This window comes from Otolemur garnettii, unplaced genomic scaffold (assembly GCF_000181295.1).
Source record: "Otolemur garnettii isolate 467f Iridium unplaced genomic scaffold, OtoGar3 scaffold00191, whole genome shotgun sequence".
Taxonomy (NCBI): Eukaryota; Metazoa; Chordata; class Mammalia; order Primates; family Galagidae; genus Otolemur; species Otolemur garnettii.
This window is the reverse complement of record NW_003852586.1, coordinates 1,960,640-1,973,091: the sequence shown is the minus strand read 5'-3', so window position 1 is coordinate 1,973,091 and position 12,452 is coordinate 1,960,640. Positions and strand designations below refer to the sequence as shown.

Below are 12,452 nucleotides of genomic sequence, written 5' to 3'. Positions count from 1 at the left end.
AACATAGCAATTAGGAACATAACACTGTGTTTTGTTTATAAAGTCGTCCGTCACTGGACACTTGGGCTGTTCCTACCTTCTGGCTATTGTGAATAATACTGCTGCAATTTTGAGTTTGCAAACATTTCTTTGAGCCTTTGCTTTTAATTCTTTTGGGTATATATGCTGAAGTTCAGTTGCTGGACCATATAGTACATATAGTAATTATGTTTTTAATTTTTTAAGAAACCACCTTACTGTATTCCCCACGGTCTCTGCTAATTTACATGCCCTGAAACAATGCCTGAAATTTTCAGTTCATCTGTACAGCTGTTCTCATCATTAAATGAGTTAATATAAATTATGTGCTTAGAACATATCCTAGACATTGTATCTTTTCAAAGAACATTAACTACTATTAAAATATTTGCTTAAAATATGATGTTTATTATTACAGAGATAGGAATGAGTTGAAACCTTGGCATCTTTCCTGTGAGAGATCTCCATATAACACCTAATACAATGATTCTAGCAAGATTATATAAAATCCAGTCTTACAAATCTTAAAGGAAGAAAATCAAATGAATTTTTTATAACTCAGAAGATAATTCAAGCATAGGATCAATATAAGGAAAAGCAAATTATAACAAAAATATTTAAAAAGTACTTCAATATTACTTGGAATTACGGCATCCTAGGGGCACAAAAAAAAGTGGTGAGGCCCTGTGATGCGGGTGGAGCTACAGACAGAAGCCCCTGGAGTGTCCTTCTGTGAGGGCACTTTAGATTGGCTCCCAAATACATGGAAAGGAAAAGAAAGCCCCAGTGAAGAAATTTTCCACACAATAATTAGGCCTTTGCTATTCTAGTTTGCGTATTTGTTTCCATTAAAAATGCACAAAGGGGTGGCGCCTGTGGCTCACTTCAAAGCAGTAGGGTGCCAGCCTCATATACCAGAGGTGGTGGGTTCAAACCCTGCCAAAAACTGCAAAAAAAAAAAAAAAAAGCAAAAAGTAGCATATGTGAGTACATGAGCATTGGAATGGAGGATTTTTTGCAGATCCCTTTCATCACAGCAGTGTGTACACAGCACCAGTATCCACTGTGTGCTTTGCTTCCAAATATTGGTTTGTTTAATGCATTCAGCAGATGTGTCAAAAATCAATACAGTACAAAAAGTTTTGTTTTCATGAGAAGAACGTTGAGCACTTCCTGCACAACACTAACGTCAGACTGGCAAACTGCCCTTATTTGCTTGGAATCGCCAGGTCTTCTTATGAAGAAAAATAATCTTTCAGCAAAGAGTAAATCTCTGAAACAATAAATTGATTACTCTTTTAAAAGTATGCTCATTGAGCTTTTGTCTTCTTAAAAAATAAAATCTCGTGCTCACTTTAGCAGCACATACACTAAAACTGGACCGATACAGAGAAGATTAGCATGGCCACTGTGCAAGGATGACATGCAAATACGTGAAGCGTTCCATATTTTAAAATAAATAAATAAATAAATAAATAAAAATAAAATCTCAACTGCAGCAAGGCAATGCAAACCTACATATTTTTATTTGCATAAAGGAATCACTTCGAAACATGCTACAGATTTGGAAGAAGACAGCTGATTGTGGAAGGTGTAAGAAGTTGAAGCTTAAGTGTACAGTGTCATGTAAAATGAAGAGTGTTATCAGCAACAGCATATCCTGAAAACATTCTATGGATATTTCTAACAGTAATTAATGGACCTGTCCATGTACAACCTTTCTGCAACACCAGGAAACTGTGCCTGAAAGTCCCCCTTGTGGAGCTGAGCAGGGTCTGCAACAAAATTCTGCACGTTCTTGCTTAGGGCCCTCATGGCCACCAAACCAGCAAAAAGCATGCCCTGACTTTCATCCACATATTCATAAAACCACAGGTCTATAAACATTGTAGTGGCAAAAATGTAAGATAAATTGATTTGAAGTTTAACTGATATTTATTACTCTTCAATTTCAAGTTAAAATTTTAAAATAAACTCAATACAAAAGCATTTCTCCAACTGATTGGAAGAGATTAAAGACACATTTTCCTTTATATTTTCATTTTGAAGGTGTTCTTTTAATTTTACAGTGAATATACACCCCCACATATAGATACATAATGATATAGAATTAAAATTGCACAGAGATGTTCAAGGTAAAGTATAATATTTCAAAACAATTCTCAGAACAGGTCTTTGAGCTGTGCCCCAAACTTACTTCCCTGTTCCCAGCCTAAAGCCATATTGACTTCCATCTCTAGAGAAAACACCCTCAATGTTAACTTTGAGAAGGGTTCATACAGAGAGAGCTGCAAAAGCAAATATCTGTGGACACTGTGACTTGTAATTTACCTTCCAGACCCAGATGCTTTGGGGAATAAAGGAGAAGCTACAAATAATTGTAGAAGGACAAACGATGCAGACTGTCCTGTCTGACGCTGACTGGAAACAGGGGACACGCGTGTGATTATGGACCGTTCATACCACAGCTCCAGGCTAAGAAAACAGCTCAATAAGATAGTAACTCAGAACAACTTGGATAGAGCTCTAGGGAGTTATTCTGACTGAAAAAAAAGTTAATCCTGAGGGGTAAACTACTGTATGATTCTATTTATAGAATATTCTTGAAATGGAAAATGAATCAGTGGTTGTAAGGATTTTCGGAAAGGAGGTGGGAAAGAGACACAGTTAGTTAAAAGGGCAGCCTGAGGGACGCTGTAAGATACAAGTTATCTGTGATTCACCTGCGTTGATATCATACTTTTGTTTTGCAGGATGTTGCCACTAGAGAAAACTTGAGTAAAAGACATCTGGGATCTTTGTACAGATTCTTACAACATGATGTAAATATATAATTATCTTAAAATTGTAATTTTTTTTAAAGAATGGTTTTTAAGCATATGATGGTAACTACTTAGCAAATGAGATAGTCAAGATAATTTTATGCCAAAAGTGCAGCATTCCAGACATAGATAAGGAGAAAAATGGATGGATCTGAAATTAGATACATCTGTATTAGAAATGAGTGCGGCAGTGTGGGAAGGGTGGGGGTGAAGGTGCGTGGGGGTGAAGGTGCAGGGTAGCAACAGGAATCAGTTTCATGAAGCGCCTGGAACATCATGTTGAGAAGTCTGGGATAGAATAGAGAGGAGGACAGACCAGTAATGCTTTCAAGGTGGTAAGTATAAACCAATGGGACTCTTAACATATTGATTAAAAACATCCTCTTCAGGCAGCACCTGTGGCTCAAAGGAGTGAGGTACCGACCCCATACACCAGAGGTGGTGGGTTCAAACCCAGTCCCGGCCAAAAACTGCAAAAAACAAAACAAAACAAAACAAAAGTCCTCTTCTATAGCTTTGGACAATGTTATTTACATCTCTACAGAAATAACATTAAAAAAACAATAATGAAGAAATTTTGGTCATATCATTCTCACGTTAAACTATGACTATTAAATATTTCAGCATGAAAGAATATTTTGTATAGCTGAATATAATATATTCTAGATTATTTATTACATTTTTATCTCTTAATTTCTATTCATGTGCATTTCAGTGTGAATAGCATGCAAACAGCACGCAATTTACAAAGATATACATGTATATATGTTTGGGGGAAGTACTCAAAACTTTTATTACAATGGTGAATGTTTCGAAAGATTTGGAGACTGTTACATTAGGGTATGAAGCAGGAACAACACGTGAGATTTCCACATGAGGGAAGGTTTTCAGTGATCTTTGTAAATGTGATATCTGAATTAGCTGTATGTTAAGTGCCACAATTAACACACAGCCACAGGTATGTGAGAACATGCACGAAGGTGAACACCAGATACTAGTGAGCAGGCAGACATGGGGAGAGGCTGCTGGAGTTCTGATTACACCTGTGAATAGCTACCGCACACTGGTCTGGATAATATAGTGAGATCCAGACTGCAAAAGAATAAAACACCAAACTGTACTTTATGTTTCTACTGAATATTTGACATGTGCTCTTGAATATAACATAATTACTCTCCCTGTCAGTTTACTTATTAGTAAAACTGCAAAAACTTAGAATACCTATCTTGAAGATTTCATGAGTATTAGCTGAAGTAAGGCTACGCAATTTGATTAACTCAGTGTGAATTTCAGTATTAGTAGTGTGGCTGTTTCTTAAGTTTTTTTTCATAATTATCCTTCCATGTGGACGTGTTTTTGTTTTATTTAGTTTTAGTTTTGATAGACTTTATTTTTAGAGTACTTTTAGGCTCACAGAAAAATTGAGCAGAAGGTACAGTTTCCCTGTGCTTTCCTTTTATCTCTGCCCTGACTTGAAGCTGTTTGCACTCTGCATTTCTGATTTTGTTAGGGCACATTATACTCAGAAGGTGTTTCATAAAGTGTAACATTATGATAACTGTGAACTTTGTTTTTTCTCTCTGACAATAGCTAATACATAACTATGTAAACAATACTGTAACTCAAACTTACTGATTATTTTCTTGTTATTGTCTTAGATAATTAGCATATAAAATATAACAGTAAGACACTATGAATAACAAACTACCCAAAATTTGATTTATAGCATACCATTCTAGGGAACTGAATTTCAGTGACCTCATTGTACAAAAATGTTGTTGGTCTAATATTACAGTGGTATTTTGCTAAGCAAATAACAAAAAAGAAATTAGACCTTGATTTTTTAAAGTAAAATAGGTTACTGTATAGATTTTAAATTTTTATCTTATAATTTCACTTGGAAAACAGGTAAAATCACTATGGAGCATCAGTAAAATCATAGGGACGGTACTGGCAATTCCTACACAGACTCTGAAATTCCTTGATTATTCTATTGCTACCACTAATCTAAGCAAATAAGGAAGAGTTGCTGCCAAATTTATTTTCACTAAATATTTGAAAGGATTTTTTTTTCTTAATTTAAGTGCTAACTATATCACATGGAGGAAAGGCAGGTGCATCTTAGAGTTCTGAACGGAAGTGCAGCGAGCAGCCTCTCATTTTCTCTTTATAATCTTCTTCGAACGTCTCATACTGGGCTACTGTGAACAGATTCTTCCAGTCTCCTGAAATACCTGAAAAGAAAATACAAAATGGCAAATTTGAGGCCTTTGTAAAATTTTCCGTCTGAAACCAGTTTTACTTTGAATTACTATCCTTTGTATTTTTAACCTCTAACTCTAATCCTAAAATCCTGCTTCCACTCCCAGACTCCTAGGCCTTCCTAGTCTTCCAGAAAGGCCCCTGGATTTTCTCTCAGTATTTTATGTAAAGAAATAATCCCTTAAATAGTTTAGAGAAATGGCACTGGGAGAAATCCAACATCTCAAAGTCTTGACTCTTGGGCTTCAAGAGCTTTGTTAACAAAAGGTATAAGGGTTTTTTTTGTTTGTTTGTTTGTTTGTTTTTTGTCATTTTAAAACTGTTTGCCCATGCTAAATGATAATTTATGAACAAAAGTTCTGTCAAATAATACTGAAAACTACTGGGTTAAATGCAAGTAAACATATTTCTTTACTTCAGGATTTCCTGGTCTTCAAAATATTAATCATATCAAAAACCTTGAAGCAAGGATAAAAGACATAGCATTTAGAATGAATATTGGTTTTTTAAAAAATCCTATTTTTGTAGAAGATCTTACAAGGTAACACAACAGAAAACACATGTGGAAACCAGTTTCTGGAGAAAGAAGGAAACACGCCAAGGAAACTGCCAATCAGCCCAGATCTGAGACCCACACTTCACTTATTTCTCCACTGCTGACCTTGGGAGCCAGGTTTTTGGGAGAGGAAAGGAGGACTGCTCTGTGCATTGTGGGTGTTTGGTGACATGCTTACCCTCTCCCTACGAGATGTCAAGAGCCACCCCTTGTGTGATAATGATAAAATCCCCAGATGTTGCCCAACGTATGCTGAAAGACAAAATTATACCTGCCAACATCCAGATGTTCCCAGCAGAACTTACCCATGACATATATCCTAACTCTCTTAACAACAACAACAAAAATAAAAACCCATTGGATCTATAAAAACATTTATAATTAAAAATTACCATTAAAAATCTCTTTATAGCCTCAGACCAAATCACCTGTCTCTGAAAATCTGCCTTAAATTTTGCTATTGCTAAAGTTTATTTGCTCCCTTTTTTAGTACAAGAAGGTTTTATAGCTCCGTCCACCATCATGTGCTATGAAATTCCTCCTGGTCACCTTCTTCTTAGGTTTGGATTTTTTAATATGCTCTGGAAATGCTGTTGGATACATATATGTGACACACACCACTTCTGAAGAGAAACTCTGAAAGGAAGTTCACATCTCACCAGTTCCTGAGCCCCTCCTCTCTGCTCTGATTTTGGGCACATCCCACGTGCTCAGCTCTCTGAGCCGGGATTTCAGAAAGTGAAGACACAAAGATCTGAGCCCAGAAATGCCCAACAAAGCCGCAGCAGCTACAGGTGACTGGGACCCAACAACATGAAAAATAAATCTGGTGGTTTTATTCCACTGAGGGATTTGGGGGAGGTTGTGTGCTTTATAGCAAAACTGGCTAATAGTATACAACATTTTCTCTCTTCTTTCTGTCTCTCTCTCACACACAAACAATGCAATTTAACATGCATTTATCAAAGGACTGTAGTTTGCAATATGCTATAAGTTGAGTTCAGTAATGAGGACGCAATGATTTGCCATAGGTACCCTGACAACTTCAAGAAGTGGAACCTCCCCTGCATTAATTTAGTGTCCCAACATCCTTCAAGCCAGCGACCCAGCACAGTAAAGATGTTGCAGTACATGGAGAAGATCTAGATAATTCAGAAAAGTGAAGGGCATTCTTCTGATGTGACAGTGGACACCAATACTCACTCTTATTGATGCAAAGGCTTTTGAATAAGCATTTTTCATTAGAAGGCTTGTCTTACGTGTTAGATTTGCAGCAAAGGTACAATTTCTTTGGCCCAGATTATTTCCTCTAAGGTTTTGTGTTTTCTTTAGTTTCTAACTTTTCTCTCCCCAGCATACTTTATTTCCTTCCATTTCCTATGATTTTGCTCTTATCTGATCACCTACGCTCTCCATAATGGAAGCAACAAGCTGGACAGACACTGTATGTGATGTCCCCACCTTTCCTCATGAAAGGAGACACAGAGTGGTCCATCTCCTCCTTCAGCATAGTGGTATAATTTGCCTTGGGGTTCTGCTTCATCACATCAAAAGAACTGTGATAGAGAATTTTATTCACAATTTCTTCTGGTATATCTTTATCAAGAAACTTTAACAGCTTCTGAATTTCATACTTTGTGTTCTAAAGAAATTAAAGAGAAAAATAATCATTTCAGGTTGAATTGGTCATGAAGTAAGGAACACACTTACCAAGCTGCTGTGCATGCTAAAGTAATGGGAAAAATAATTTTAGATGTTTATGTGCATTTTTAATTTTTCTTTCTCAAGTACATATTCAATCTTTAATTATATTAGGCAATCATCTTCTAGAAGGGAGATTAAAATTTGTTTTAAAGAATGCAAATAGGGAGGTGCCTGTGGCTCAAAGGAGTAGGGGCTGGCCTCATATGCCAGAGGTGGTGGGTTCAAACCCAGCCCTGGCCAAAAATTACAAAAAAAAAAAAAAAGAATGCAAATAAAAATATGATTAATTTCAGTCTTTTACATTTAAATATAGAATTAACTTATAGAATAACATGATAATAGAGCAACCTGGCATTATCATTAAATATAATTTTCAAAATCCCTTGATCTCTTTATCTTTGTTAGCATATCTAACATTGAGAATGAGTTACCTATAGCAAGAGTTCTCTTATGGTAGAAAGAAGATTCTTCCTACCTCTCAACAGTGAGAGTATTTAAGTAGGAAAGTCAAATAAGTAAAATCTTGTCCATTTTTCCACCTAAGGAATGATGGGAGGATAAAGGCAACAATGAAGAGAGATTCACTTGGTGCATTTCTTGGAAGGCAGCTGTGCTCACCACTATGTCACCCATGCAATTTGATGCATTTCTTATGATTTCTCTTCTCTGTGCTTCACTCTAGGCACCAGGAAGGCATATTAGGTACAATGTAATATGGCATTAAAGCCGAAGAGTTTGTCCTCTGCTGACCATCAGGGAGGTGTTCTTGGTGGTCCATACCAAACTGAGGGAGTCACAACCTCAGTGACCTGGCGAGATCAGGCAGAAAGACAAACTGAGATTTAGCTTCCTGAGTGACTCATCTCACATCATGGCAATGGAACCAGAGAGTTACTGTGATGGCCCTAAAATAATCTATTTCTTTTAGTCACAGAGCTTAACTTGTTGAAAATTATATACAAATCTTAATTTGTAGAAGAATGGCAATGGAAGTTGAATTCACAGCTGTGCCAAGGCTACGGTGTGAAAGTTAAGTGGAAGACTGATGCAGAAAGGGTGGAATTCTTAAGCTAAGAATGAGAGTTTTGGGGCAGACCTGGCAATCCAAAGAATTATGAACCTGTGAGGAATTTTCAGACTTCTCTTCCAGAAATATAGATTTCCTTCCTACATTTGAGGAAATTAAGCTTCCTTTGCTTTAAGTCCTTATAATGACCTAAGGTAGCAATGTTTTCTTTCATGATACTGCTTATTCTCTTAAAGACTCATACTTAAACACTTATTTTTGCTTCTAGACTCATATCTAGAGTAATATCTCACCATAGTTCAGAGTAACAAGTACAGAAGAGTTTAAAGAGGATTTGGAAGAAACTGAAAATCTGACTAAGGAACTTGCCAGAAGTAGTTACCTCAGCTGAGTGAGTGGCTTTCCTTGCTACATAGAAAGGATTTCCTAAATTTGAGATGAGTAAGAGTCAGGGCCACCCTTAAGGAATTTAGAGGAACCTAAGTGATCAAGATGTTTCTAAGTTAGGCTGCTGGATGCTAACCACAGTGAACCAGCTAAACCAGGGTAACAGTTTCACCTGTTGCAGGCTTCAATTCTGAATGACAGGGTAGTTCTCACAAGTCCAGATGATGAAGATTTCGAGGAGAAGGTTAACACAAAGTTAGACTTTTTTCCAGGTATACTCACTCAGTGATAAAGAGAAAGATTGCCCAAGTGGTTGGAGAAGTAGACAAGGACTAAGTAATCACAAGTTCTATAAATTACCTTAATTATTTTATATCATGTGTAGAACCAGAAGCCATCAAGAGATTTGAGGGAAAAAATGAACACATTCTGGTTCAGATTTTAAAAAGACCATTGTGTCCAGGTGGGTGATAGAAGGAAGATGATGTAGGAAGTCAGTCAAGACAAAAGCTTGCCTAGACCAGAGGCCACAGGCAGTGCCAGGACAGAGGAGATGAGCACGACAGATGGAACAGTAGGTCAGCCGCAATCACAGACCAGGACAAGAGGAAAATGGGACACCAAGGGGACAGATCTTGTTTGTTTTTTGTTTTTTTTTTTCAAAAATAAAAAAGAAATTGTACTTTCCCCTTACCTCTTTCATGTCTTCGTAAAATAGGTAAAGAATACGATAATTTTTCTTCTTCTCCCACCAGCCCTTCACATGGTCATACCAGGAACCAAAACACACTAAATTGAAACATAAATGTTGGAAAATTACAATTATTTATATGAAATAAAGAAAGGTTAAATGTTGTACCAAGTAATCATTGTCAAGACATACACATTGATTAACTATTAGTTCAAGAAAGAGGGATGATAAGCGATGACATGAGATAACTCCTGTTCTCAATGAATTTAAAATCTACTTGGAAAGGACAAAATAATTCTGCAATGAGCTGAATCTTGTTCTCCTCAAATTCCGATGTTTAAGTCTTAACCCCCAAGACTTCAGATTATGACTGTATTTGCAGATAGGGCCTTTAACTAGGCCATTAATAGGTCATTAAGTTAAAATTCGGTCATTAGGGTAGACCATAATAAACACAACTGATATTTCTATAAGGAGAAGAAACCAGGACATATACACAGAGACCATTTAAAGACATAGAAAAAAGAGAGTTATCAATGAGCTAAGAAGAAGGGCTTCAGAAGAAACCAATCCTGACGTTGCTTCAATCTCGGATGTATAGTGTCCAGAGTTGTGGGAAAATAATACTGCTATTGTTTAAGGCACTAAGTCTATGATATTTTGTTATGACAACCCGGTTAAACTAACACAACTTTTAATACATAAAACTGAAACTACAAGAGCAAGATTTCAGAAACAGAGAAATGCAGACAGTAAGTGATATGGAGGCTCATAGGCCAGCGTGGGTGGGGGGAGGAAGACTGTGAGAGAGAGAATAATAGGAACAGAGAAACTAAGAAAGGGTTAGGACAGTAGTTAGTAGAGTGCTTCTGGATCTAAAAGGAAGAGTTGGACTTTAATAATGATGGCAACAAAGATCACATTCTAGGGGCAAAAAATAGTCCAAGCAATGACAGGGGTAAGTCTATGCAAGAATGACAGGGGTAAGTCTATGCAAGATACCATTGCAATGCATTTGTCTCAAAGGGAGAATTTCCATAGGGAATATAGGAGAACCATAGGTAGAGTCACCACCATAAATATAAATATGTCTCCCCAAAGAAGACAGAATACAGGTTTGAGGACAAAGTTTTCAGTCATATAATGAACATGAAGAAATGTTAGGTAAGAGAGAATTCAAGTATATGTATGAAATTAAAACAGTGCAATGGTGTGGACAGTGCTTAGATGAACTGCTGTAGTCACTGGTCACTAACGAATGATGATACTCGGGACTCTGCGTCTTCCTAAAGAATCAGTAGAAAGCTAGGCACATAGCTGGTTTATAACCCTCACAAGACATTTAAACTCAGATTGCCTTCCAAAAAGGACTTTCATTATGGAATTTCATGATTATAGGAAGTGTTGTACACACCCTTTCCATTCATAAATTTATTCAGAAACTCCTCCCAAGACCCAGACTCTGGGTGCATCTTTGCCATCTGGTAGAAATAATAGTAAGACACAGCCACATCCTTGGCATTCCTTGCCACGTAGATCATCTGTGGAGAGAAGAGGGATCAGCATTTTGTGCCTCCTGCTTAGTAGTTTTTTTTTGGGGGGGTTGCAGTTTTTTGACCAGGGCTGGGTTTGAACCTGCCACCTCTGGCATATGGGGCCAGTGCCCCACTCCTTTGAGCCACAAGCGCTGCCCTGCTTAGTAGTTTTTAAACTGCTGATTACTTTGACAGAATACTTACTGTCCCTTTTCTGATTTTGGCATTTTGATCTCTGTCCTGACACAGGATATTTACAACTGTATATGATTTCAACACAGAGATTTCTCATCTCTCATACCTCTGCATTCTCTTTAGCCCTCAAAAAGAAGAAAAGAAGATCTCTTTTTGTTTTTTGTTTGTTTGAGGCAGAGTCTCTAGAGCCTTCTGCCCAGGCTGGTCTGGAACTCTGGGGCTCCAGCAATCCTTCCACCTCAGCCCCCTAATACTTGGGATTGTAAGTGTGTGTCACCCGCTCCACAAGAATAGCTCTTAAAATATGGAAAATCAAACCTAAGAATTATAATGAGTGTTAAATTAATAAAAATTAACGAGTGTTATCTTTAAATTTGAAATGTCCGTGTATCACTTATTAAAATTAATAATATGAAAGGGAGAAGGAAACTTTTTTAAAGGATAAAAAATTCCTAATTTTTCATTGAAAATAAATTATCACTCGGGTGAACTTAGGGTGAGAAAATATTAAACCTTCTTGGTTCTGCCCCTGATCATGGCTACATACAGTAGGCAGGTAACAACCATTTCTGTTTGCAGTGACTGAGTATGAGATTAGAGTTATTTTATGTGTATGTCTGCCAAGTCTGCATGAGGGTAGAAATTGAGACAGCTTCCCGATGGAAATGACATTGTACGTCCCAGCGGTAGTTAGGTTTCCGGGCGGTTCCGTGAAACGTTAAGACTGTCCCCCATGGAGCACAGCAATGCTGAGGCCCCCCCCCACCCCCCCACGCAGTAAACACGCATATTTCCAAGGGCAAATGCCTTCAGGAAAAAGCTTTCTTCAGCCCAACTAGGATCAGAGCTTCCTTCCCCACCAACCGATGGGAAAGGGAGCAGGGAATGTTCTCTGTCACATTCCTGGGAGTAGCTCTGCCGCTGGCCTAGACAAGGATTTGGGTAGAGAGTGGAGAAGAGTTTCAGAGCTGTCAAAGAGTTCTGAGACTCTTCCGACATAACTTCCTGGGAGGATACTAATCCTGCAGGCCTCCCAGTCACCTCGGACTGCAATGAAAGAAACCAGGGTAATAACTTCTTCTTTTTTTTTTTTTTTTTTTTTTAATCTACACTCCTCAGCTGGGACCCAGAGAAGTCTGAGCATGGTGTGAAGGGCAGGCTGTCCCGGGGACTCAGTTTTGACCGCGGCCTCGAAACTCCCGGACTTCTGTAGATTACCACGCAATAAGTCACATACCTACTGCCTCATCGCTCC

General features: G+C 37.7%; 1 protein-coding gene and 1 non-coding gene across 3 annotated transcripts in view; one reads left to right on the top strand and one right to left on the bottom strand.

Moving 5' to 3' along the window:
- The first annotated feature begins 1,364 nt into the window (after positions 1-1,364).
- LOC111721851 lies at positions 1,365-1,471 on the top strand. Its single transcript, XR_002770855.1, has one exon. It is a non-coding gene; the product is annotated as a U6 spliceosomal RNA (small nuclear RNA).
- A 2,722-nt stretch (positions 1,472-4,193) lies between these two features.
- LOC100945530 (sulfotransferase 1 family member D1) overlaps positions 4,194-12,452 on the bottom strand; it is a 32,614-nt gene continuing 24,355 nt past the window's right edge. For both annotated transcript variants that reach the window (XM_023507590.1, XM_023507589.1), the window contains exons 6-9: positions 10,882-11,008; positions 9,471-9,565; positions 7,120-7,300; positions 4,194-5,074 (exon numbers count right to left, since the gene is read on the bottom strand). In XM_023507590.1, coding sequence (XP_023363358.1) covers positions 4,962-5,074; positions 7,120-7,300; positions 9,471-9,565; positions 10,882-11,008 — 516 coding nt within the window. In that variant the 3' untranslated portion in view covers positions 4,194-4,961. The remainder of the gene's footprint in view (positions 5,075-7,119; positions 7,301-9,470; positions 9,566-10,881; positions 11,009-12,452) is intronic.